Genomic DNA, 27,191 nt, shown 5'->3' on the forward strand with positions numbered 1-27,191 from the left:
TAAGGACCCCTGTGGCCAGCTTGACCATACCATTCCCGAAGAAGATTTCTCATTTTAACAAACCTAATCAGTGCTCATGCAGCTTTTGTACCTAATGTGTGCTGGAAATTGGTTTAGGGGATACAAAAACAAAAATCAAATAGTCCTTACCCTGGAGTAGTTTTGTATCCTTATAGGGGAGACTATATACATACATACATATGTACACACACATTCTTTCTATATATACATTATATAAAATATATACATAGATATATGACATATGCATATATATAAAAGTTATTTTTTCTTAAAACTTTATTTTAGAATTTACAAAATTTCAGTATAATTCATATTCATGAGTCTTTTTATACATTTGCATGTAATTTACAAATTCCAAAGTTATCATTCCCCCTCAAAAAAAATTGTCATGGAAACACATGATTTAGAAGATATTAAAAACAAGAAATGGTACAGATTATCCCACTATCTTACCCTGACTGCCAAAGTCATTTGATATAGTCATAAGATTTTTACTGATGAGGTATTACTGTAATAATAAGGTATTAATTAATACCCTGTTAAACCTTTAGAAGTATGAACAACTTACTTCCCTGTGTCTGTTTCTTCCTCACTGTAAAATGACTAGAATTCTAAGGTTCTTGCCAATTCCATAGCTTCTGTAGAATTTAAAAATCTATAATTTATTAAAATTGCATTTTCCAATTTATTTTGTTTTTAATGAACAAGCCTTCTTAATATCTCTCCCCCTCTGCCTCACTTGAAAGGAAGAAAATTCTAGTAACAAATATGCAAAATCAATTAAGACAAACTCTTATGTGTCTCACATTTTTGGATATGAACTCATTTTGTACCATCACCTTTCTGTCAGGAGGTGATTTGTATACTTCATAATTTGTCTTCTGGAATCTGGTTTTGTCATTTTTAAAAATCAAATTCATAGATCTTTTAAAGTTGAATTTACAGTGTTGTTAATGTGTGAATTGTTTTCCCAGTCCTGTTTACTTAACTGCAGTTCTTTCAATCCAACCTTGTTGTCATCTAGAAATAGAGGATAGATTTATGATATGCTCATCTAATTTCTACTTTTTCCTCTTCCAGGGACAGAAATCTTGGATAGAGAAGACCTTTTCCAAAAGAGAATGCATCTACACAATTGCCAGCAGTAAAGACCCAAACAGGTGAATTAAATATAGTAATCTTGTCTTGGGGTTGACAGCTTTTCAGAAAGGAAACACCTGGTATAGACGGAAGAAGAGAGCTTGAAGTAAACAAAGATACTAAAAAGAATCCTGATCAAAACTATTTTCATCATTAAGTCTACTTGTTACAGAGTTATTTGGATTGACAAGGTCCTCTATTAAAAAGCAAAAATCTCCTTAATAGGCATTACTTTAATATGACACTAAAATTACTTTCCTTTAAACACCTCTTAAAACCAGTGCCCTCAGAAAATGGGAGCTTTTTCCAGATAGGGACAAAATATTAAATGAAATATGAAGGAACTGAGGGTAGAGCAGACTCCAGGAAGTAAAAGCAGAGTACAGAAGGGTATCATGAGTTTGGCAGAGGCCAACTTCACCTACTTTGCAATTTTGCCTTGGGTTCTAGTGACCATTAGATAATACTTGTTTTATGTAAATATTTCATATAATTGCCACAATTTATTTAGTTTTATTTTGGCGCTGTGTTTAGATAAGAAATATTCTATCACATGGAAGAAGAGAATTATTTTCAAATTAAAGAATTCCTTCAAACCAAGAATTCAATATGTTCTGATTGCTACCATGTAATGATTTTTCAAGGAAATTAACCTCTTACTTACAATTGAAGAAAAAGACAAACAAAGACTTAAAAAAAAAAAAAACAGTCATTATTCTAAATCCACTAAAGCCCTTGGAAAACTTTGGTCTTTTCCACCCAGTTCAAAATTATTGTCTTCATTCTTGTTCTTTAAATAAATGTGGAAGATATAATTTGAGGCATGTCTTAAAATTTCATCAGTCTTTCATCTATCACCGACTTGCCCTGAAACCTGAAATTCCTACCATTAAAATCATCCCTTCCAATTATAGTATTTTCTTCCAAAGGCCATTGTGAAAATTCACATCCCTATGAAGAGAGAGAGAACTGATAGGATAACTCCTTAATACATCCCTTTCATTTATCAGGTTTATTGCCATAAAGACAATCAGAGAACAGGCTGGTGATGGAATTCCACATGAGAAGTACATATCTGAATAAATGAAGGGTCTTAATTATAAGAGGAACACAATTCTACTGAAATCCCAGAGTCCCAGAGGATTGCTTAAGGTCTAAAGCAAGCATGATGGCTATTGCTTATCCCTAAAGTGACTCCATTTTCCCCAAACAAATTCAGAATATGCTGAACTAGGTGCTAAGAACAGTAAAATTCACTCCTGCAAACATTTATGAAGCATTTATTATATGACAGGCACATAATGAACAAAATATAGAAGATATTAGCCTCTTGGCACCATTCAGTTCACGAAATAGATTTTCCTTCTCTGTTTTGCTGAGGAATGTATCTTGTGAGACTACTGTATAAGGCTTAACCAAACTTTGTAGTTTCAGACTATTATAGTCTTCTCTGAGAATGTTATTTTTGTTCTGTTTCAATATTTATAGATGTAATCAATAAATTATGGTATTATATTTTATGATTTATGACATAAATGATGACATGCATGATCAGTTATATTTTGCCTAAAAATTGTCATTCTTTTTTGTACTATGAAGATAACTTTTGTAGGTTTTTGAATTAGTACTTGTTTTTACTGTACTCTTCATGTTTATGCTGTTATATTTTTCTACAAGATCAGGTGTGGATCCCCATATTTATTTGCATGATTTAGCCATAAATTGATCACAGAAAGATAGCATTATAGATTTTTATTCATTTAGAAAATAATGAGTCACCAAGTTTCATTTACTTAACAATCATCACAGGAGTTCTAAAACTGAAAAAGCACAAAAATCTGGTACCATTTAACATCAGGATAAATAGTTCCTGAGAGCACAGTGCAATAACTGGATTTTGTAATAATGACCCTCTACCATTAATAAAAAGCAAAATCATGGCATTAAACTGTTTAGTAAGGCAGGAAAACACAAAATATATTTTAAAATGTTTTTCATTTTCGTTGATTAAATTGTAAAGTTTTTTTCGTTATTATATGGAAAATGCTATCCTGTGTAATATCTCATTCCTCAATTATTCAGTAGAAATTATAAGCTCTTTCAAGATAGAGATACAGGTCCTATTTATTTTTGCATTATACTTAGTGACTGATTAAAAATTGAACTATAGATTATAACTATAGATTGATTTGTAATGGTATTTCAGTACAAATTTATATATTGGCAACATACATTTGGCAGCATCGGCTGATCAACCCTGTGGACTGTATTAGTGATGGAATCAATGAGAAGACTAGAAAAGCCATCTTCTACCATGTTGATGTACTTATTTAATGAAAACAGAGATTTATGAACTTTATTTTTAGGTGTTGCTGTGGCCTGCTTATTTCCCAACATATTCCGCCTCTTCCGAATACTACCCCCAACAAAAATGTGGAGGAAAATAAACAAACGGAGTCTCAGCCAGAGAAATGGTCTGTCAATAAACATACCCAAGTGTATCCCACAGATTCCTATGGAATGCTGGAATTTCAGGGTGGTGGACATTCAAATAAAGCCATGGTAAGAGATACATTGAGGAGAAATGGAGAGGGATTTGCTATTGTTACCACAAATGTGAAGCCTACTACATAAATCATATTTTCATCATGTTTTTCATTCAGGGGTGGAATAGGTTCTTTTTATATTTCTTATTAAAAAATTAGACATCATTTTGAGAGAACATATAAAATCTTCATGAAAAAAGACTCCCATTCCAAGTTTGGGTCATAGACCTCAAACAATTCCATGGAATAAATTCAAAGTTATCTCTAGCCTATACTTTTTTTCATATGTCTTTGTTTGACTATTCAAGAACCTTCTTTAGATATAGAAAGGAAGTTTTATTTTCCTAACAAATGTGTGATTTGATATTATTCCAGATACTCAAGCTCCCCTGGGATGATTTTTAAATTGACATTTTTTCTCTAACTCTGACATTATGAATAGCTTCTCTTCACAAAAAAATTACAATGGATCAATATAATCTAATATTATTAATTTTGTTTATGATTTGTGTATCTATCATAGGGGCTCTTGTGGCTACTAGGTATCTGGTTTATTTGGCTTAAAAATACAGTAATGCCTCAGAAAATATTTTTCTTTTTTTTAAACATGTATAAACATATATAAATATTTAATTTATATACATAGTATGCATATTACAAACAGTGTGGTGTAATGGATGGAAAGCTGGCCTTGGATCTAGGGAAATGAGGGCTAAATCCTACATTCATCATATACTAGCTGTGTTATCCTGGACAAGAAGGTATTGAGTGGAAAGAAAAAGAATTTTTCTTGCTTAGGAGTTCCTCAAATTAAGGAAATCATGGGTCTATTTTCTCTTCTATTCTACAATATGTATACATACAAATTTGCACACATTCATATTTATATACATACATACAGATATAGGTATGCATATATACCTAACTACATAAATTTTGAGATTTTAAAAAATTCCCAAGGATTTCCAAGGTCAGGATTATCAGAAACTAACTACCTCACCTGAACTCAGAAAGAACCTAATTCTTTATTATAAAGAGTAACCTTTGATATTCTGATTAACATTGCCAGATATGAGTGTTTTTCTATACCATGCATCCTTTCAACATCTTGAAATTTGCATTCTAGAATTCTATTAGTTTTGGGAACATCTAGTGAAGAAACTCCTTTTACCAATTTAGATCTGCAGCTTAATGTGATTTTTAGTTTTAGAGAATTGTTTGGGGGTCTTGTCCAAAGTCAGTATGTGCCAAAGATTGGACTTGAATTCAGGTCTTACTTACCCCAAAATTGGTTTTATGACCACTACACTTTCTTACTTCTCATTTAGAAAACAGTTGAGTCCTGACAATGCTTCCTCCCACATGTTCTGCCATTACATTTTTGTAACATTACTTTTTTCACTGTCCTGTGAATATTCTTTGAGAACAATTTTGTTTTATTCAAAGCACTACAAGATATAGTCTCCCAGAATTATACTATACATAGTTGGCAAATGTTATAGCAATTGGCATGGTACCAATGGACACAAAGAAATAATTCACAAAGGCTACCAATTCTGAATATTAATTTTTTTCTCTACTGAGAATATCAGGTTTAAATCTTAATATCTACTGAAGACCTCCTATCTTAGTGCCTGGTAGTTTTGAACAATTTGCCCTTCTATTCTGCTCTTCTGCTTGTGAAAGAAGGAGTCCAAGTCCGGCCCAGAGTGTCATAGAAGATGAAATATTAGATTTTCCCATCTCTGAGTTTCTATTTTGTTAGTGAACCAGAATCACACAAGTTGAGTTTGGGAGTGGAAGAACAGAATTGACAAGGGAGGGATTAGTAGGACCATTAAGACCTCATGGTAGAAAAAATTCTTTATTGTATGTATCTAATTTGATTTTTTTTATCTTTGAGCCAAGAAGCATAACCAAAAGCTTGTTCTTAAAGAGTATCATAACATTTTTTGCAGTATATCCGTGTGTCATATGACACCAAACCAGACTCACTGCTTCATCTTATGGTGAAAGACTGGCAACTGGAACTTCCCAAACTTTTAATCTCTGTTCATGGGGGACTCCAGAACTTTGAGATGCAGCCCAAACTGAAGCAGGTATTTGGAAAAGGGTTAATCAAGGCTGCCATGACAACAGGAGCCTGGATTTTCACAGGAGGAGTCAGTACTGGTAAGAAAAGAGTGTCTTTTTTCCCTACCATTTAATTGACAAGGGGAAGAAATTATATGTCCTGAAGTGTCTTCTAGTAATTCATATAAGCCTTTCCAAGTAACTATGCTGCTAGCAAATATATATATATGAGAGGTGAGGACATGGGGGGCGGGGAGGTGTATGTATATATTTTATGGACCACTGAACAAAATAGAGAATTCATTTGGACTTATCATTAGATCTTCAGAATCAGTGCTAAAAAATCTGCAGTACTACCCAAGTCCTCCCTATATAATTTTGTGGGGTTTTGTTTGCCCTTTTTTCCTCCAGGAATTAAAGCAGGATTATTAGTTACTGTGAATGGATTAAACTATTTTATCCTTTTAAAAAAATGATAGGGGGCACTGGTTCTTATTTGATTTCCATGAAACTCAGGAGGGTTCCCTAAAATTCATTAGTATAGATAAAAGTTGTGGTCCAAAGCACATGAAAGATCATAAAATCATAGGCTTGAAGGGGCCTTAAAAATCATCCACTCCAACAAATTATCACTGCTTTGTAGGTGTCATTAGCCATGTAGGTGATGCCTTGAAAGATCATTCTTCAAAGTCCAGGGGCAGAATTTGTGCCATAGGAATTGCTCCATGGGGCATTGTGGAAAACAAGGAAGACCTCATTGGAAAGGATGTAAGTCTTTCGTCTTAAGAACTTGCAAGTTTCCAAATTGTCATTATGTTAACCGTTGCAGGGATCCTCAAACTACGGTGAGCCAGATGCAGCAGCTGAGGACGTTTATCCCCCTCACCCAGGGCTATGAAGTTTCTTTATTTAAAGACCCACAAAACAAAGTTTTTATTTTTACTATAGTCTGGCCCTCCAACAGTCTGAAGGACAGTGAACTGGCCCCCTACTTAAAAAGTTTGAGGACCCCTGCCTGGCTTATTATATAATGTTTTAATTCAGCAAATGTAGAGAAATGAAGGTAAATTAGGCATAACAGTTCATGAGCTTCTATATAAAAAGGGTTTTGTAAACTTGGCAATTCCACCAATGGCCTTTTCTTTTTTCCAGTTATATGTAAAGATATAATGACCTTTTCAAGAATCATCATCAATTTTCTATATTAGGTTAGAATAGCTATTAAATCAACATTTTTACCTGTCATTCTTGTCTCATCAATTTACTTCAAAATTAACTTATGATTATTGTTGCTCCTTTAAGGTTGTGTTTTACAATAATAATAAAAGCATTTTTAATGCCTATACATTTTTATTAGGTGTCAAGGGTTTATCAAACCATGTCAAATCCTTTAAGTAAACTTTCTGTGCTCAACAACTCTCATACTCACTTCATCTTGGCGGATAATGGCACACTTGGTAAATATGGAGCAGAAGTAAAGCTCCGGCGGCAATTGGAAAAACATATCTCTTTACAAAAGATTAACACACGTAAGTAAAGCAGAAACCTGAATAGTAATGAGTGGCAAATAGAGGATTTAGATATATATTAGTTACACATGGTATGATTATATACAAGACATGGCTGAATTTGTAACAACCGTGTCAAACTTGTGCATACAAATGAGTCTTGACCTTTAAGCAGTCACTTTGGAAGGTTACATATTTATTCCAATGATAACATTGTTCAAAAGATTTGGGGGATTGCTCTTTTGTAATACAGAGCTCATAGTAAATTCTGTTGAGATTCTTCAATAATGACAAATCTTGGTCCTCTGAGAGACTGATTCTAAAAACAGCCAAAAGTTACTTGAGGCCAAGAGCTACTGAACCTCCCAAAGTAATTGAGCTGGCTAATACTCTATAATCCCATATAGAGTGAACATGACTATAAAGTAGTGACATTGGCTAGACAACTTTTTCTCAGGGCTAATCAACTGTCTCTGAAAACAGTTGTAAAATAGGAATCTCCCCAAAGTTACTTAAAATGGCAGTTTCATTCAAATAGGTATATTAGCCTTCAAAGATATCCAATTTGAAATGGGAAACAACACTCATTTGAATGTACTGATATTAGCATTTTTTAAAGTTTCATTTTGTTGTAGTCACAGTTTTGCATGTTAGTAAGTAGTAACTATAAAGTATGTTTTTACAGTTTAGGAAATTCAGCTGATAAGTAGTGGAGAATTGATTAGTAAAGTTTAAAATTTTAATAATTCTTTCATCTAATAATATTTGTGATGTTTTAAAGAAACATTTTAATAAACTTTCACTCCAAACAGTGTGAGTTGTTGGACGGCAAACTAGATTAGAAAAGAAGAAAACTGAAAGACTAAAACTACCAAGCAATGCTTTGGAACTGGGAGAGCAGCCTATTCCTTTGAAATTTTCTGACATCCTAGATTCATATCCTGAATTTAAACTTTAGTCAACTTAAACGTTTTTTTGTTGTAATGTTTTTATTCTGTTTCGAGTCATAAGTCATCACACCAGCAAAACTCCAACTGACTATATGACCTGTGGGCTTCCCTTTGTCATCCTATGCCTGGAAATCAGAGTGGGGCAGGGACAGCAAAGGGATGCTCAGCTGTCGTCTTCTACAGCACTGACCTATGTCAGCATTAATGATTCCAGCCTAAGCCCAGAAGACCTAATTTCTGCTACTCTCCGGGACAAAATTTAGATGGCCACTACGTTGCTGAAGAACTGAAAAAATGGCAATCAGTGAAGTTCTAATTCACAAAGGCATTATTTCATTCTGGGAGTGAACAAAATAAAATCAAAGCAGATGCTTTCCAGATAATGTTACCATTCAAATTTATATTCAAATTAGATTTTTATATGGCTATAATTTTTGTATCATATAATCTGGAAAAGTAGAGAATTGAAATTTTTAATAAGGGTTCCTTGCTTTTATTGATTTTAAAAGAACTTTGAGTAGTGTTAGAAGTTGGTAGTTTCTGTCATAACTTAGATGATTAGCCTCAAAGTGTTCCTCAGGGGGTCTGTGAGATCAAAACTATTTATATAATAATATTATTTTTCCTGTTAAATACTATTCCCTTTTCCAACTACATATGTTTCCAAAGTTGAATTTTCTTTATATACTTCAACCAAAATGACATATCTTAAGTCAAATACAAAAACAGATATGAGATTCTAACTGATTTTTATTCAGCCAGATATTAATGAAATTTGAATAATATACAAAATAGTGCCATTCTTCTCACTAAATATTTTTTGTTTTGGAAAACATAATTATTTTTCTTAAAATGTATTATTTATGTTAATAAGCAATTGGGTTATGAGTCATTTTAAGTGAAATTAAAATAATTTTAAAATTTTTAATTTCTAATATGGCATAAATCAGTAGATATAATCTCCTAAAAGCTCTTCGGAGTCCTCAACAATTTTTAAGAATGTAAATGGATCACTAGCTGAAAGCTGAAAGCTTATTTAGCTGTTACTTTTCATTTTGTGTTCATCACGTCCTTGATGTGAACTTTCTGGCTGTCACTTTTTTGTGCCTTTAATGACTTAAGGAAAGCACTATTTGGAAGGGGAAACCATTTGACTTTGAGAAATAAACGTTTACCACCAAGATTGACCTTTAAAGCAGAAAATCCAAAAGTGAGAATTTTCAAAGAACTCATTTGTCATAGTCCTCATATTAATACCGTATCTGCCACTGCACTGATTACTGTGTTATTACATGGAGCTCCTTGGAAGTATAGATCTTTAGAACTTGGTCTTATGTTGTTGTTGCTGTTGAGTCATTTCAGTTCTGTGTGATTCCATTTGAGGCTTTCTTGGCAAAGATACTGCAATGGTTTGCCACTTCTTTTTCCAGCTATTTTACAGGTGAGAAAACTGAGGAAAAGAAAATTAGGTGACTTACCCAGGGTCACCCTGCTAGTGTCTGAGGCTGGATTTGAACTCAAGAAGATGAGTCTTCTTGACTTCAACCCTGATTCAGCCTACAGGACTGTTGAATATTATCATAAACTAAAAAAGGCAGTCTAATAAACTTTGTTTAACTTGTTCAGATTTTGAACATTTTGTTAGTGTCAACACCAGAAAAAACTGTGGTTATCAAAGCTATCTTTGGCACACCATGATTTGTAGTGCAGCAGGAGGATCTGGGTCAAATCCTTGTTCCATCTTTTATCTCATCATTTGGGCAAGTCATTAGTCTCCCCTGACTCACTTTTTCCATCCATAAAAAAGTTTACTAGATAGTTTGCAGGGTCAATTTCAGCTCCTTATCTATGATCTCCCTCAAATTTTTATTTCCCCAGCATTACATTGGTCTCAGCAGCCTTAATGTTCCCCATAGCTTTACCCAACATCAAAACATAATCCAATGGCTTGGTTATGAGTTCATAGAATCCTCTAACTGAAAGGGTTCTTTGGGATCATTTCCCTATTTTATAGATGAGGATGTTGAGCCCATGAAATAAAGATACTTATCCAATATCACTTAGAAAGTAATTAGTGGAGCTAGGACTAGATCCCATCTCCATTCTCTCATATCACCCATTTCTTTTGTATCCTGTTCCATAACAATAAGTAGTAATAAGTTATTCATTAGATATTTTAGTTTTATGAGCCCGTACATCATTTAAACTCTCTAAACTTCAATTTCTTCTTTTGAAAAGTAGAGATAATAATATGCACAGGAGTTTTGTTACAAGGAAAATATTTTATAAGCTTTAAAGTGTTCTATAAATGTGGAGATAATCCCTGTTAGTATAATAATTCATGTATTATCCATTCTTTCCACTGTTCAATACAATACCTCATCCCAGGGAAAATGAACATTTTCTTTTAAAAAAATTAATGATGAAATATCAGGAACCATAACTATATCAATGGAAGAAATTATCTTGATGACTCTCAAATCATGTCCTGTAAAAAGCTATTTTACTACCCATTTATCATATGACTGGTGAGACCTACATTTAATTTGCATATAGTTTAGAAAGTTTTCTATTTCTAAGTTTTGGTCTTTTCTGTATAATCAAAGTGTAGGTTTAAATAAAAATTAATTTTTAAAAAATTAAATCAGTATCAACTGGATCCACTAGCGGTGTTGAGTGACAAATTTATATTGTTCCTTTTCCCTTGTCAAAGACTTATCAAAAGTATATCAGATTAGACATAGGGGGCTTGGAGTGCTATAACTTTGGTCCTGATGGAAGATAATTCTTTGTGTTGTAGGACTAGGACAAGGTGTTCCTGTCGTTGGCCTCATTGTTGAAGGGGGTCCCAACGTGATTTCCATTGTCCTGGAATGTCTTCGGGAAGATCCCCCTATTCCTGTTGTGATCTGTGATGGCAGCGGACGAGCATCAGACATTTTGTCTTTTGCACACAAGTACTGTGAAGGAGGAGGGTAGGATTTCTGACATATTATCAAGGGGAATGAATTACCTTTCGTGGCTTACCTGGTAAGCTAATAAGGAAGTCTCTTCAGAGGAGAAACTAAAAAGTTTGCTTATTTTTTAACATTTCAAAATAGCAAAAAGTTATTGCATGAGTTTCTTTGATTCCTCAGGGTCAGGGTAATGTAATTCCAACAGAATTCTATCTGAAGTGACAATATGGTCCCTTCCAATATTATCCTCCTTTGTGAGGTTTCAAGGAAGTTGAAATTTACTATAACTGTAGACAGTACTTTTAACTAGATTTCTGTCTACAGATTTGCAATTATAGAAAAAGGAAAATCCTGTCAACTCCAGATAGCATTAAAATAGGGATCCTAGATAGATACTTAGGTATACTTTTTTTTTTTTTTTTTTTTTTTTTTTTAATGATCAGTGTTTTCTGTAATGTTTTGCTTTTTCTTTTCATGTCTTTTCTTGAATAGGATAAGTGACTCCCTCAAGGATCAGCTTCTAGTTACCATTCAGAAAACATTTAACTACAGTAAGATTCAATCCCATCAGCTGTTTGTAATTATCATGGAGTGCATGAAAAAGAAAGAACTTGTAAGTGTCTCAAAATTCAGTAAAGTACTATGTTTTCTTTCTGATTCTACTCAGGCAGCTTTAAGCTACAATTTGTCATGCTTTTGTTTTTTCTGCTCCCAAGAAGTATTTTGTATTACATGTCAAATCAATCATTTTATGAGAATTCCAACTTTCTTGTCTTTTAGGAAGGCATTGAATTTCTATTCAGTTTCATAGCCTTTATTTACAAGCCATCAATTAGCTGAAACATACCAATGCCTAGTAAATGTGAAGGGAGAATAAATGCCAAATCTCATTGGCCATGGAATGTATAAATTAATTTCAGTTTAATTATTGTGTCTTTGAGATAAGTTATAGAAGATGAGCTACATTTTTTCTTGATGTTTCTGTAGAAATTTACCAGAGCCCCTTAATAGACTTTAAAGGGATTAGAAGAATTATGAAAGAAAAGTGAACTTATAATCATTAAACATTATAATTACAATGTTTTATTATTTCCATTTGAAAATGCAAATATTCATTTCCCTAGCCTTCTTTCCTATTTAGTATGCTCATAGGACAGAGCCATCATCCATGCCAATAGTACTGCTACCTAATATATTGCCAAGAGCACTAGACTGGGAATCAAAGGAATCTGAATCACTATCCTGGCTCCAGCACTAATTATCTATGTTGCTTTGGGCAAATCATCTCATATCTCTGGGTCCCAGCTTTCTTATCTATAAAATGAAAGGACTATGGAGATAATCTTTTAGGTCTCTTCCACTTCTATGACCTAATGTGAAATGGCCCTGTCAGCATTCTAAGCTTACAAATAAGTTGCAAATAGAGCATAATTGATTAGGTAACCATTTTTGTGAGGGGCAGAATTGTCTAGATTCTTAGAGTCATTGAACCAAGATCTTAAAAATATTTTGTAAACTGTATTTTAATATAATTGGATTTTCTTTTAAAGCTATTTTATATTATTTTATACATCTAAAAACATTCTGGGAAGTTCCATAGATTTCACTAGACTACGAAGAGGTTTGTAACATTAAAAAAAATAGTTAAACACTTTGATGATATATATTGAATCAAGAGACCTTAATTTGAATCTCACCTTCTACTAACTATGGGATAGCTAAGTCCTTTAACCATCTCAGAGCTTCTGTTTCCTCATATGAAAAGATGAGTATAGTAATTCCTGGGCTGAGAACAGTATATTTTAAAAGCATGTATATGAAATCTATTAGTACATTCTAATCTCCCTTGGTAATCAAACTGTAAGCATTAAGTAAAAATAGTTCTTCCAACATATGTTGGAGTAGTAGGCCAACAAATAAATGCTCAGGTATATTCTACGTTACTGTAGAACAATACTTTTCAAAACATTATAACTAAGCTCCATTCAAATATGAGTCAGTGAGGTGTAACAGACAGTAAGCCTGCCTAAGCCAGAAAGACCACCTCTGATATGTAAAAACATGTGATGAACACATTTCTGGACATCTCAGTGCTATAAGCAATTTTCCAAGATTCTAGGTTGCAGAGAAGGTGCCCTATATCAATGAAATCACAGGATCAGTCCAATATTGAGGCCCCCTACTATTTTATCCTTCAGCTTTGAGTCCAATACAATCTAATGCCCATTTTGAGTCTTTGTTTTTCACTTAGGTAAAGACATCCCAGAGGGTGCTCGTACTTTATATAGATATTTCACAGGTACATAGCAAAAATTTATCAAGTTAATCATTTCATCTAGATGATTCTAAAATACTAAGGAAAAGGAAAGAAAAAAAAAGATCTTAATGGTTTCTGTACTTTTAGTCCAATTTCTGTAAGTTTAAAGTCCTACTGGTTTCCTCAGAACTTGCTGAATAAATTTCTCAATGCTGTGGACAAGCAACTGGAATGGAGACTTCGTCTTTAAAAAATTTAAGACAAATTCAGTTGGTGAGGGAGAAGGACTGGTACATAGCTGGTAACTTTAGAGGTTCCTTTTAAGTCTATCCGGTCTCCAGACTACTAACTGCTACATATTAACTGTATCCAAATATTCTCCAATGGCTTTTCCCCCGTGATTAGCTCCACTCCCACTTTCAGATCTGTAAAATAGCTGGTGTTTTCCATTATTTCTATGGGTCTAAGTAAGAGCACTGAATTTAGAGCCTGGGAGCCTGAGTGCAAATCCTGCCTGGCATTTTTGAATGTTTGTGGCCTTAGGCAAAGTTGTCTAGGATCTCTGCTTTCTTATCTGTGAAAGTGAGTGGGTTAGACTAGGTGATCTCTGTGACCAGTTTCTGATGACTCAGCATGCTTTGTGATGATTTACTTCAATCATATTTTTTATGGAGCCATTTGATGATGTTAAGTGAAGTATAACTGTAAAGGAATGTGAGCAAAATTCATGGCAAGGAGGAAAACTATCATGAAGATTATATTGGGGCTTTAAAAATAAAATATACCTTCTTATAAATTATTTAGCCACAAAATTATTTAGCAATTATTGGTCTATTCTGCTTCACTTCACTTCAAGAATCTATGATTCCTCCAATAGGGTTACACCTTCCACAATACACCCTGAGCCTCTCTACCCTCCTCCCTTCTCCCTGTCATGACTTAGTAGATATGATCTTCCACAATTACTGTGGCCAAGAGTTATTATTCTTTGATCAACCTAATAACAAGCCTCTCTGAATTCAGCCAGACTGGTCCCATAATGATAGACATGTGGCTCATTGTTGGGCTTTTAAACATGAAAGGTTTTTGGTTGGATAGGCTCTATCAAGCATCTGTGATAAATGTACTGGCCTAGTCTTTGAGAATCAGCTTCACTTCTACATTATCATAAGGTTTTAGAAGGAGACTTGCATGATGGCTATATGTTTGTGGTATTAAAACATATAATCTTCTTTCATTTTCAACTTTGCTTTAACCCAATATTTATGTTTTAATATCTGTTCTCAGGTCACTGTGTTCCGAATGGGTTCAGAAGGCCAACAGGATATTGAAATGGCAATTTTAACTGCTCTGCTAAAGGGTGAGTTCTCCAGAAAATCATGATTCACTTCAATTCAACATATAGGAAACACTTTCTCTGTGCCCAACCTTTAGTCTTTATTGTGAGAGAAAAGCCATAGTAGTACTCAAGTACATCATATTCCTTTTTCTTTCATAAACATTTTGTCTATGCAGGTATATCCTGAGGTAACCAGCTTAATGAAAATTAATCCATGAATTTCAGACTTTTAAAGAAGAAATTTCAATTCATTCCAATATCCTCATTTTAAATAAAGAAATAGACTAAGAGATAAGATTTTATGTGCCTAAATTAAGTTGTGGCCTCAGGATTCAAACTGTCCATTTGTTTAGTGTTTTTGTCAGCACACCACATCATTTTTCTATTACTTGTTTGGTCTACAAAAAGATAATAGAAATTTCCATAAAATTAGGCTTTCTTATGGATTAACATATATGCAAAAATAACCTTGAAAAGAGGACTACTTCATCCTGAAAGTAGAATCGGTTTTTATGTGTCATTAATTAATTGATTAGCTCTCATTTCAGGGTATCCTTTGAGTGGTGCATATCACAATCTATGCTATCTTCTCCTTTGGTAAATCCAGAAATTAATGAACTTTTATTAAATCCCTACTATGTGTTGAGCACTACACGAGGATACAGATATAAAAAATGAAACCATCTCTCTTTCAAAGAGCTTATATGCTTTTTAAAAAAAATTAGTTAAAGTAAATACTTCCCTGTCATAATTTCCTCCACTTACATGTGGATCTGCATTAGCAAATTTAGTACCTGATGTAACCTTTAGTTTAGGGAAAGGAATCAACTAAAGAATTCATATGGTGAAATATAATTAGTAATTATATAATATAAAAGAGTGCAAAGATCATTCCTTATAAAGACAATTTACCTTATTTAACACATTTATACAATTCATTTTAAAATTTAGCAACTTTTATTTTTAAAAAAATCTTAAAATATACATACTTTTTTCTGAAAATAAGCTCTTATAGAAGAACAGTTCAGATACCCTGCAACTAATGCTAATGGGGTCTAGCCACCAAATGTTGGGGAGAGGAGGCATTTCATTAAAAGAATATTGGGATTACAGGCTGGTGTCACAGTTTATCTCAAAAGAATTTGTGAGCTTAGACCTTCTTCAAATCAAGGGGCAAAGATTCTATTACTGAAAATTCTTTCTCTATATGAGCTATAGAAAAAATCTTTCCCTTTTATGTTGTTAGTGACCCAAGTTGTTTCTTCAGAATTAAATATTCTACATTTATTCAGAATAATTATTTTTGGTTCTTCAGGTACAAATGCATCAGCTCCTGATCAACTGAGTTTGGCTCTGGCCTGGAACCGTGTTGATATTGCACGAAGTCAAATCTTTGTCTTTGGACCCCATTGGCCAGTAAGATTACATTTTTTTCCCTCCTATTCAGAACATTTTATATTATTTTATGCAAATGACAGATCACTGTTGGTTTCATAATCACATCAGTCTTGCCAACATTTCTTAGTCATATTTCATATTCCAATCTGCTATTATATTAGGATTAAATAGAAACATTGTGTTTTACCTATAGAAGCCCAAAGAAGTCTGTATATGAAAAGCAAAAAGTAATATGTTAATTTTAGACCTGAACCAACCTTTTTAAAGAAATAAGAAAAATGATGCTTAAATATTTTACTTGTCAATTTTGAAAACATTCTTTTAAAGTATGACAGTGTTTTTTAAATAGCCTGTTGAAAATCAGATATAATTCATTTCAAGGATTTTTATAAGAAAAATAACTACATTGCCTGGAATAAGTACAGTGTATCTCTCTATCTATATATCTATGAACATATATATGTATAAAATTTTTATTTATCTATTTTACTCCTTTGAGATTAATCATCAAGAAAAAATTAATACAATACTTTACATAATAAAGTGAATGTTTTCAAAGAAAGAGAGTGACATATATATGTAGTACATTGATTAAATTCTCCAAAATTAAGCTCAGTAGCCCAATCTCATTTTAATATTCTAGTTTGTTTCCATTAGGGTTCTCTAATTTTTAGCCACTTGGCAAATGAGGAAATGACAAGAGAAATCGCTACATGATTGTTTTAGCTTGCTTATAACAAAGTTTAAACCCTGATAGGTTGAAAAACATTGACATGGATAGCACATAAAAGCTCCATTATCTCTATTTTCAATGACTTATGGAAATATGCAATCCTCTACCTCTTTAGGGTAAATTATATGTTCTAGACTGAAGAAAGTCTAGATAATCTCTGAAATATTCCATCAATGTTGAATATTCAATCACAAGTTGTTCAAAAACGATTCAAAAATATTTATTGAATGACCATAATCTCTGAGTTAGGTGCTGAAAGAGATATACAGAGAGATAACATAGTACTGGCCTTCAAGAAATTTACAATTTAGTGTGAGAAATAATGTATGTATATAATGATCACATAAATTTAGTAGAAAATACAATATGTAATAGAAATAGAAATATATAAATGTATGCATACAACATACAAATTTTAATAGAAAATTGGAAATAAATAAGAAAAGTACAAACTGCTATGTGACAGTTTAGAAGAGGGAGAGATCAGTGATACTTAAGAAAAAAATGGAAGCTTCATGAGGTAAACACGTGATATAGAAGAAGGTTCTTTCTAACCCATGGAGATTGGGATAAAGGAAGTATGTGATTAATGGAAGGGAGCAAAAAATACAAGATATGGATGGGCAAAAATTCCAGAGTGGGTTTGTAGCATAGGATATGTTACAGTAAGTAATATGAGATAAAACAGGAGAGAACATAGGATGGCATCAGATTTTGGAAGGCTTTAAATGGCTGCCTAAGGAGTTTGAACTTTAATGACTAGTTAATAGGTATCCACTGAAAGGTTCTGAGAAAAAGAATAATATGATTATATCTGAACTTAAGGGAGATTAGTTTGGCAGAAGTATGAAGAGCAGATTAGAAGAGATAATGAAGGAAGGGCACCATTACAATAATCAAGCAGTTGTCCATGACAACCTAAGTTAGAGAACTAGAGTAGGAATAGGGGAAAAAAAGTACAGAGTTAAAAGATATTGTAGTAGTAGAATCAAAAGGACTTGGTAAAATAATTGGTCATAAGATGTGAGGGAAATGGAAGAACCAAGAATAACACTAAGATTTACAACATGGAAGTTAAATTAAATGGTGGGAACAGTAATAGAAATAAGAAAGTAATCATGATGATCATGATGATGACTGCAGCAACAATTGATTGGACCTATGACTTCACTAGTATAGGGAACTCCCATGTAAGGAAATTTCCTCAGTGCAAGTTGGTCCCTTCTCTGCAACTTAAAGAGATGTATGGAACACCAAGAAGTTATATGACCTTCCTAGGGTCACAGCTAATATGTGTCAGAGGCAGGACTAGAACCCAATCTTCCTGATTCTGAAGCCAATATCCTATCCCCTATGCCACTCTATCTCTCCATATATAGGGTATCCCAAAAGTCTTAGTGCATAATTGATCCTCAATCTAAATACATACAACTGGTACCCATGGGAAAAAGAAAGCAAATTACCATATGTCATAAATATAAGCTGTGTTAATAGACAGATTCCCTGTTTGCAGCACATTGGCAGCAGATAGATCAACTCTATCCTGACTATGTATGTGTGTGAAGTGTGAACAGTGTGGAATTAATGACAGTCATAAAATTTTTCTTTGGGTAATGTCAACTTCAACACTTTTTACCAAATATGTTTGTTGTTCAATGTAGCCTTTAGAAAGCCTGGCAACCCCTGAAAATAAAGTACCAGAGAAGGAAAAAAAATCTCCAGCTGCTGCACCAACCAAAGGAGGAAGGGGAAAAGGAAAAGGCAAAAAAAAAGGAAAAGTCAAAGAAGAAGTAGAAGAAGAAACTGATCCAAGAAAGATTGAGCTTCTTAACTGGGTGTGTGAACATTTTCTTTCAGATTTTTGTTAGTGTCAGAATATTAGAACTTTAAGGGATTTATCTCATCCCAAATCCTTATTTGAGGAAGTGGAGGCTGATTAAAGGATTAGTGATGGACACCCTTGTTTTCTTGCCCTTTTGAACTTTTTAACTTCTTGATTTTGCACTCTCTTATCTACACAATCAAGATAAAACTTTTATCCTCTCTAGGGTGTGTGTATTTGTACTTCATAGAGTAGAATAGAAACTGGACCTCTAAATTCATTGCATAGAAAATTCTTAAATGAGTTTTCTTCTACTAACTTATCTAAATTTTGTCTTAGTTGCCTAAAGCAGTAGTTCTCCAAGTGTGGTGTAAAGATCACTTGGAATCTCCCAAGACTCTTGCAGGGGGTCAATGAATGGAAAACTATTTCCACACTAATAATGATAAAATTTGTCATTTAAAATATTCTTCCCCTTTTCAACTACATTTCTGTGTGAGGCCAATTTTTTCATAAACTTCAATCAATCAATAAACACTTATTAATTGTCTATTATATACCAAATACTGTACTAAATAAGCACTGTGGATACAAAAGGGGCAAAAGATAGTCTCTGTTCTCAAGGCATTCACAGTCTAATGTGAGAGATAACATGCTAACAACTATGTACAAACACTTTACTATAACATAAATTGTCAAAAATCAATGGGGGAAGGCATTGGAATTAAGAAGATCTGGGAAAGGCATTCTATACAAAGTAAAATTTTAGTTGAGATTCAAAGAAAGCCAGAGAGGTGAATAATCAGAATGGAAGACGGAGAACTTTCCAAATGTAGAAGATATCTAAGGAAATTACCTAAAGCCAAAAGATAGAGTGTCCTGTAAAGATACTTCTTGTTTGTGGAACATCTAGGAAGCCATTATCACTGGATCAAAGTATATAGAGTAGGGAATGAGATGAAAGGAGACTGGAAAGGTTTGAGGAAGCTAAGTTATAAAGGGCTTTGAATGTCAGAAGAAACATATAGTATTTGTTCCTGGAAGTGATAGGAAGCCACCAGAATTTGTTGAATATGGTGGGTAGGGGTAGAGAGAAGTAGATAATGTGATAAATTCTATCTTTAGGAACATTCCTTTAGTGGTTAAATGGAAACTATATTCCATTTATATATGGAATGGGGGTTTGAGAATAGAGATAGTGAGGAATTCAGAATGACATTTAGGTTGTGAGCCTGCGGGACAAGGATGATGATGTTGTCTGTTACAGTAATAGGAAAGGTAGGAGGTGGAAGAGAACTTAGTGGGAGATATAATTATGTCCATGCTGGACACATTGAGCTTAAAATGTCTCTCTGTTAAACTAGATATCCAATTTGAGATGTTTGAAAGGCAGTTGAAAATGTGAGATTAGAGGTCAGCAAAGAGACTGGGGCAGGATAGGGAGATTTGAGAATCGTCAGCATAGAAATGATAAATCAACAGAAACTGATGAGATCCACAAGTGAAGTAGTATAGAGGGAAAAAATAAAGAAGGCTCAGAATAGAACCCTGAAGGACACTTATGATTAAAAGATATGATCTGAAGAAGGATCCAGAAAAGGAGACAGAGAAAGAGCAGTCAAAGAGATAGGAAGAAAACCAGATAAGAGATTTTTAAAATTTATCGGTTTTAATTTCCAATATGGTAAATAGCAACAGATATAAACCATATAAAATAAAGCTTTGGAGGATCCTCAGTAAATTTTTTAAAAGTTTGAAAATAATCTTACGTACTGAGTGGATAATTGATTTGTCTAGCATCACACAACTAATATATTTGTCAGAGGCAGGACTTAATCCCAGGTGTTCCCAGATCTAAGATCAGGTCTCTATCCATGATGTCACATTACTTCTGCATATAATAATACTGAATAAATATTTATTAAATGAGTAAGCTTTCTTAAAAAAATGAGTATCATTCATATATGGAGTTCTAACACATAAGGAACAAACTATAGAAAAATTTGGCTGTAATAGATTTTCTGAAACCAGGAAGGATATAAAAAATTTTGGAGGGAGAAAAAAAATCTATATTCTCATTATTTGGTGTCCCCAAAGTCTTAATACAGTTTTAGGCTATAAAAAATTAGAATTGCATTAAAACTTCTATAATATGCTGCACTGTGATTTAAGTTTAGCAATTGAAAAGAGCCAATGGAGTTAATCCACTAATCTTTATATGACAGCATCATCAGCCCAAGAAGATCCAAGAGAGATTCCTTCACAAATTTCTAAACTAAGAACTCTCATCAATCTAAATTTTAGGAAAGATATTTCCTCTTGACAAGGGCTGTGTGTTAGAAAAATGAGTTATCTTTCTTTTGTCCCTTTGAAACAGTAAGTTTATTACCCAAATGTAAGAAATTAGAATCAATTTGAGAATGACTTAAGCATCTAGGCAACCGAATAACTCCTTCAATAAAGCTTTTAATTTCCCTTTGGGGCCAGTGTTTCTCCTAAATGCCTTCAGTTTCTCCTTTCTTAGGTCCCCTATATCGAATTCATTCTCTTTTTACCTCATTCAATACTTAGCTTCCTTCAAGGTCCAGACCATGTAATGCCTTGTTAAAATGAAAACTTCTTACTAACAGAGATAATTTCATTAATTAAAGGTATTAAGATGATGCTTTGTTTTGCAAATATTACCTCATTTCATTCTCTCCACACCCCTGGGAGGTATTATCTTCATTTTACAAATAAAGAAATTGAGGCAGACAGATGTCAAGAGATTTAGAGCAGGTAGGTAGGATAGTTAATAGTGTGCTAGTCCTGTAATCAGGAATACCTAAATTCAAATCTAATCTCTGACACATACTAGCTGTGTGACCTTTGGCAAGTCACTTACCTCTGTCTGCCTCTGTACCCTCATATTTATAATTGAAATAATTATATTAACTATCTTCTAGCATTGTTGTGAGGATCAAATGAGATATCTGTGAAGTGCTTAATAAAGTACATGTCATGTGGTAAGTTCTATGTGTGTGTGTAAGCATTGCCCAGGTACACATGGTTGATTTATGTCTGACTTTGGGTCCACTACTCTATTCACTGTGCCATCTCACTTCCCATATATTTGTTTTCCTTGGTACCTAGAACAAAGGAGCATATAAAGGCTTACTGACTAGTTGGTTGTTACCTCCTATAAGATGTCCAGATTTTCTGACTGTCTGGATCCTAGCACTCTCTCTCTTATGAAATTGTTTTGTATTACCTTGTGTAGTTTGAATTAACTTACTTATGTACATGTTATATATCCTCTCATCCCTAGTAGAATGTAAGTTCTTTGAGGCCAGAAATATTTATCCTCATATCTCCAGTACCCAGTACAGAACCTTACTTTTAATAAATACTCATTGAGTTCCTTATTTGTTTAGTTTTTTTTTGTTTGTTTTTTTTTTTTTTTTTAAAGGTGAATTCCCTAGAGCAAGCTATGCTGGATGCTTTGGTCTTAGATCGGGTTGACTTTGTGAAACTTCTTATTGAAAATGGAGTCAACATGCAACATTTTCTCACTATTCCACGACTAGAAGAACTTTATAATACAGTAAGTGTGCAAAAAATATGGAGGGAAGTGAAGACTTAAGATCTAAATAGACATAGAAATACTGGTGTGTGGAAATCTATTTATTTCAATATTGATACAGATCACTAAATAGCTAGACTGTCTATTAAGTAGGTATTGTTGCATTCTGTGCTTAAGTTTGACCATATAATGGATTTGGGGAAGAGCCCAGTTCTAGCCTGGAGTTCTGTTGTATAAGGGGGACTGAAATAACATTGTTCTTTTGTGCTGCTCATCATAGACATAATTCAATTGGGGCTTAATTCCTCATCACAGTTTTGCCGTTTAAAAACCAATCTACTGAACAAAATTCTCTGTGGTTTCCATCTGGGAAGTTCTAGTATTTCTATTAATGATTGCAAGCCACTTGGGTAACACATACAATGAATCATCCACTTGTGCCAAGAGAATCTGGCTCAATATATTATTTTTAAGATAATTTTATTCTATTTCCCATTTTCTCTCCCTCTCACTGCCCTTCCCCAACCTATCAAAAAGGTAAAAAAAAAAAAAAAAAAAAAAAAAATCCAATCCAAATATGTACAGTCGAGTAAAACAAATTCCTATATTCGGCTGCCAAGGCACTAGGCAGTTGGGGATGTATTCCATAGGGCATCCATTTTTCCATGTTATTAAGGAAAACTATAGAAACTTTAGTTGCACAAAACACCATGAAACTAGTAGGGAAATTCATTTATTTACAAATTATATATGTTGGTAATTAATTTTTTATTCTAGATTTTTATTCTCACCATTATCACGGTTGACTATAGCAATACATAGGTGAAAAGACATTGATATGGATTCTATCTGAAAGTCATTAGAACACAATATGACAGCTTCTCTTTTAGATAATTTTGTTTATTTAAAACAATTTCCTAGGCTTTTAGTACTTGTTTACCATTGTAAATGGTAGCATTTACAGCACCATAAAAGATATAAACTGACACTTACCTTATAGTGAATGATATTTAAGGATTAGAACAATTCATGATCCAGTAGTTTAGGATTTTTAAGAGATTAAGAAAAAAATACACTAACAATGACTGGATGGTTCTCTTTCAGAGGCTGGGCCCACCAAATACACTTCATTTGCTTGTGAGAGATGTAAAAAAGGTTAGTCAATTATTTTATACTCCTTACTAATTTATGTTCCTTTACACAACAGTATAAATATTGAATATTTTTCTCTCAAAACCAAACTCAACTCTCATAATTTAAGATATAGGAGATAAATATCAATAATAGGGTAGACAGTCAATGTCTAAGTATCTTTTTTACCTTAAAAAGAACTTAAAGAAAACTACAAAGTCAGAAAATATTACTTGGCATTAGCACACACAATGAATATTTGTTTGGTTGCCTAAAAAAAATGAACTTAAGTTTGACTGATTAATTAATTATATGGTTTTGGCCAGATATTACCTATTGTTACTAATGCCAAATTTTAGTATCTAATTTTCTTGAATATCAGTAACCTGAATCTCTTCAATTATTCAACACTTCTTCATATTAGAAACCTCCTTTCTAAAGTTACTGTTCATTTTTTATCCATTACATCCATTCATTTTAATTTTCTTACTTCTTGCAAGGGCTACAAACTTTACTGTTTTTGTCATCTTTGGCCACCCCGACAATGTGATTAGAAATGACATTTATCTTCCGCTGCTTGTCTTTAAATCCTTTGACACTGTGACTAAAGAAAAAATAAAATACTATTTTAAAAAACTTATTATCCTCATTTTTCATCAATAGTAATTCTCAACTATTTAAACTGCATTTTTTTTCCTTGGAGTTGTTCTCATTTCTTTGTCTCTTTTCTAATAATCTGTCCTGGCACATTCTCATACAGCTAAAAGCTAGAGGGTTTGATTGAGTTAGCAACAAAGATGATTCACTGGACTAGAATGAAGTCCCTGGTAGGAAGGCAACTGATTAAAAACTGCTATAAATTTTACTTTAGTATTCTGAGTAAGAGAATAATCACAACCATACAATTAAGTTTTTCAATCATTCCAGTATAGTGAAAAAAAGTCCACTGCATTTTGGAGCTAAGGGACTTGGATTTTAATCTTAGCTCTACTGTCTTCTATCTATAGGATTTTCTATGAGGCTCTTTACTTCTCTCAGCCTCTGTTTCCTCATTTGTAAAAGGAGGAAGTTGAACTAAGTGATCTCATAGGATGATGAGCTAATAATTCTATTGGATATAATCCAGCAATATAAGCAGTTCAATTGTAAAAATATTACAATTCATATTATACAGATACTAAGTAGCTACAAACGACATATCTACCCACAAAGAACCATGGCATTTAAGAGACGTAAGGTTTACCTTATATATTTTCTACTTTGGCATTTTATTCACAAATGAGAAAACTGAGAGGCAAAGAGATAACATGATTTTCCCAGAGCTAAAAAATGAAGAATGCATCAAAATTTAATAAATTTACTCATTTTATTCACATTTACACAATGTTTTAAGTTTAAAAATTACTTTCCTCATTAAAAACCCTATACAAGTATTATTGATTCCATGTTATGATGGAGAAACTGGGCTTAAGACTGGTGATTTGCCTGTATTGCCAACAGGTATTAAACCTAGGTTTTCTAATCTTAATTCCAGCATTTTTTTCCTACTAGACCACATTTATATCTATTACTATTAATATATACTCTCTGTGGTCATATATTAAAGGAAAAACATTTTGAAAGTATTTTCTTTACATAGTCATTCACAATTCAACAATTTAATAAGCATTTCTTAAGTAAGTCTTGTGCTAGGTCCTAAGAACATAGTCAACAATGAAAGAATCCCTGTCTTTTGGGAATTTATATCTACAAATTTTTGGCCACAGAAAATGTTTGAAAAGAAAACAAGATGGTTTATATAACATGATATCATGGCAAATAGCTAAAAAGAAATAGGATTTTAGTAGTCAATAATTCTAACCCATACTTGGATAGAGGAAAATCAAGTCAACAAGCATGTATTACGTGCTCACTATGTGCTCAGGGACTGTGCTAAGAGCTAATAATGCAAATATCAGCAGAAAGCTTTATCTTAGGACTCAAGGAGCTTCTGGGGAGGAGAAAATGAAAGTATCCAGCTGAGAGAAAGCCCAGAAAAAGTTAGAAGTGCAGCATAGAGAAGAGTGAAAACATAGGTGGTCAGGGTGATTCCTATTGTGGAGATTCTGAGAGAAACTAGCCAATCAGAGAAAGAGGTCTTAGGGGAAGAGAGTACTTCCCATGTCTGAAGGGCAGGACCAGAGTGACCTTTCAGGGTCAAGAGGCTTCCGGAATATTGAAGAGAAGGTCAAGGAGGAGAATCAGGAATACAGCTCAGAAATGAATACATCCTGAGATATATAATCAGAATGACACAAATGCTTGCTACAGATAACTCTGTCGAAACTTATTTCACATATTGGAGTGGTGACCATTTTCTTATCTCTTCTGTTCCTACAGGTAGTAATAAATCCATAATTCTCTCTTATTATAACAGTTTAATCCATTGCTTTTTTCAGTGATAGGAAACAGGAAGTTAGCTTTAGAATAGAAATAAATTGGGTATTATTTATCCCCAACTGCTAGCTTTTATCACCAAGTTGGTATTATTTTAGGGTTGATACATTGGATCTGTGACTTGGGATACATTCCATATAGCTTATGCTTTGTTTTTCTTCACATATACATACAAATAAAATTTCTTATATTACAGGGAAACCTTCCACCAGACTATCACATTAGCCTGATAGATATAGGTCTTGTATTAGAGTATCTCATGGGTGGGGCCTACCGCTGCAACTACACTCGGAAGAGTTTTCGGACCCTATACAACAACTTATTTGGACCAAAGAGGGTAGGAATAATTTAATTTTGCCATAGTCAATACTCATTAAACTCAAAATTTGTTCCCTAATGTGTTAATTTTAACTCTGATTCTTCTAGAGTCACAGGGTATTCAAGTAAAAGTATGCCAATTAGTCCATTATAGCCCATATCACATTCCATATTGTTGCCGCAATGTTGATAATTATCTGTATGAATTAAATCCTTGAGCCACAACTTCTCATTGCCTAAGTTTTATCTATAAACCAAAGTAATAATGTTTTATACTAAAGCACTATGAGATTCTTGAGAAATCTATTAAGTATAAATACCATGCCTTTTGGATTATTAAAAACAACTACTACACTTAAACAAGGTAGTAAAATGCTTAAAGCAAGAGGTCAATATTATGGCATATTTTAACTCACAAAGAGGAAGCTATGCAGCTGAGAAGGAGCAAGGAGCATATGGTCAGGGTGGTAAAGAAAACACTATCATTAGACAGCATGCTGATACCTCTACATCAGGGCAGGAAAATGCTGAAGGTCTCTGTGCTCTGTGACTGTAGTCACAAGCCATAGATTTTATATTGATGGAGTAGGTTTTTATTCAGTCAAACCTGATTGGTTTCCCAACTTTTTTACATATGTAGAGAAATTTGGGGGAAAAGTCAAGTCATTCCCATATACATAGCAATGGGGCACAGAAGATTCCATCATGGAATGTTCCAGCAAAAGATAGGGAAAAAGGGTAGAAAATATGGGAGGAGGGGGCAAAATCAAATCAGAGACATTCTGACAAAAGAGAGGCAGAAATTTTTTGGACTAGAATAATATAAGAACTGCATCACCCATTTGAGAATCATATATGGGATAGCTAGATGGCACAGTGGATAGAATACAGTCCCTTGATCAGGAGAGGACCTAAGTTCAAATCTGACCTCAGACATTTAACAATTGTGTAATCCTGGACTTAACCATTTAACCCAATTGCCTCACCCCCCAAAAAATCA

At 33.4% G+C, this 27,191-nt stretch overlaps 1 protein-coding gene across 1 annotated transcript in view; it reads left to right on the plus strand.

Moving 5' to 3' along the window:
- The window catches only part of TRPM1 (transient receptor potential cation channel subfamily M member 1), an 86,384-nt gene that overhangs the window by 425 nt on the left and 58,768 nt on the right, over nucleotides 1-27,191 (plus strand). The window contains exons 2-14 of the mRNA XM_051973799.1: nucleotides 1,102-1,181; nucleotides 3,528-3,723; nucleotides 5,666-5,879; nucleotides 6,424-6,548; nucleotides 7,138-7,309; nucleotides 11,039-11,213; nucleotides 11,688-11,808; nucleotides 14,740-14,812; nucleotides 16,107-16,207; nucleotides 18,584-18,757; nucleotides 22,193-22,327; nucleotides 23,411-23,461; nucleotides 26,070-26,210. Coding sequence (XP_051829759.1) covers nucleotides 1,102-1,181; nucleotides 3,528-3,723; nucleotides 5,666-5,879; nucleotides 6,424-6,548; nucleotides 7,138-7,309; nucleotides 11,039-11,213; nucleotides 11,688-11,808; nucleotides 14,740-14,812; nucleotides 16,107-16,207; nucleotides 18,584-18,757; nucleotides 22,193-22,327; nucleotides 23,411-23,461; nucleotides 26,070-26,210 — 1,758 coding nt within the window. The remainder of the gene's footprint in view (nucleotides 1-1,101; nucleotides 1,182-3,527; nucleotides 3,724-5,665; nucleotides 5,880-6,423; nucleotides 6,549-7,137; nucleotides 7,310-11,038; nucleotides 11,214-11,687; nucleotides 11,809-14,739; nucleotides 14,813-16,106; nucleotides 16,208-18,583; nucleotides 18,758-22,192; nucleotides 22,328-23,410; nucleotides 23,462-26,069; nucleotides 26,211-27,191) is intronic.

Source organism: Antechinus flavipes, chromosome 2 (assembly GCF_016432865.1).
Source record: "Antechinus flavipes isolate AdamAnt ecotype Samford, QLD, Australia chromosome 2, AdamAnt_v2, whole genome shotgun sequence".
In the NCBI taxonomy this organism is placed as follows: Eukaryota; Metazoa; Chordata; class Mammalia; order Dasyuromorphia; family Dasyuridae; genus Antechinus; species Antechinus flavipes.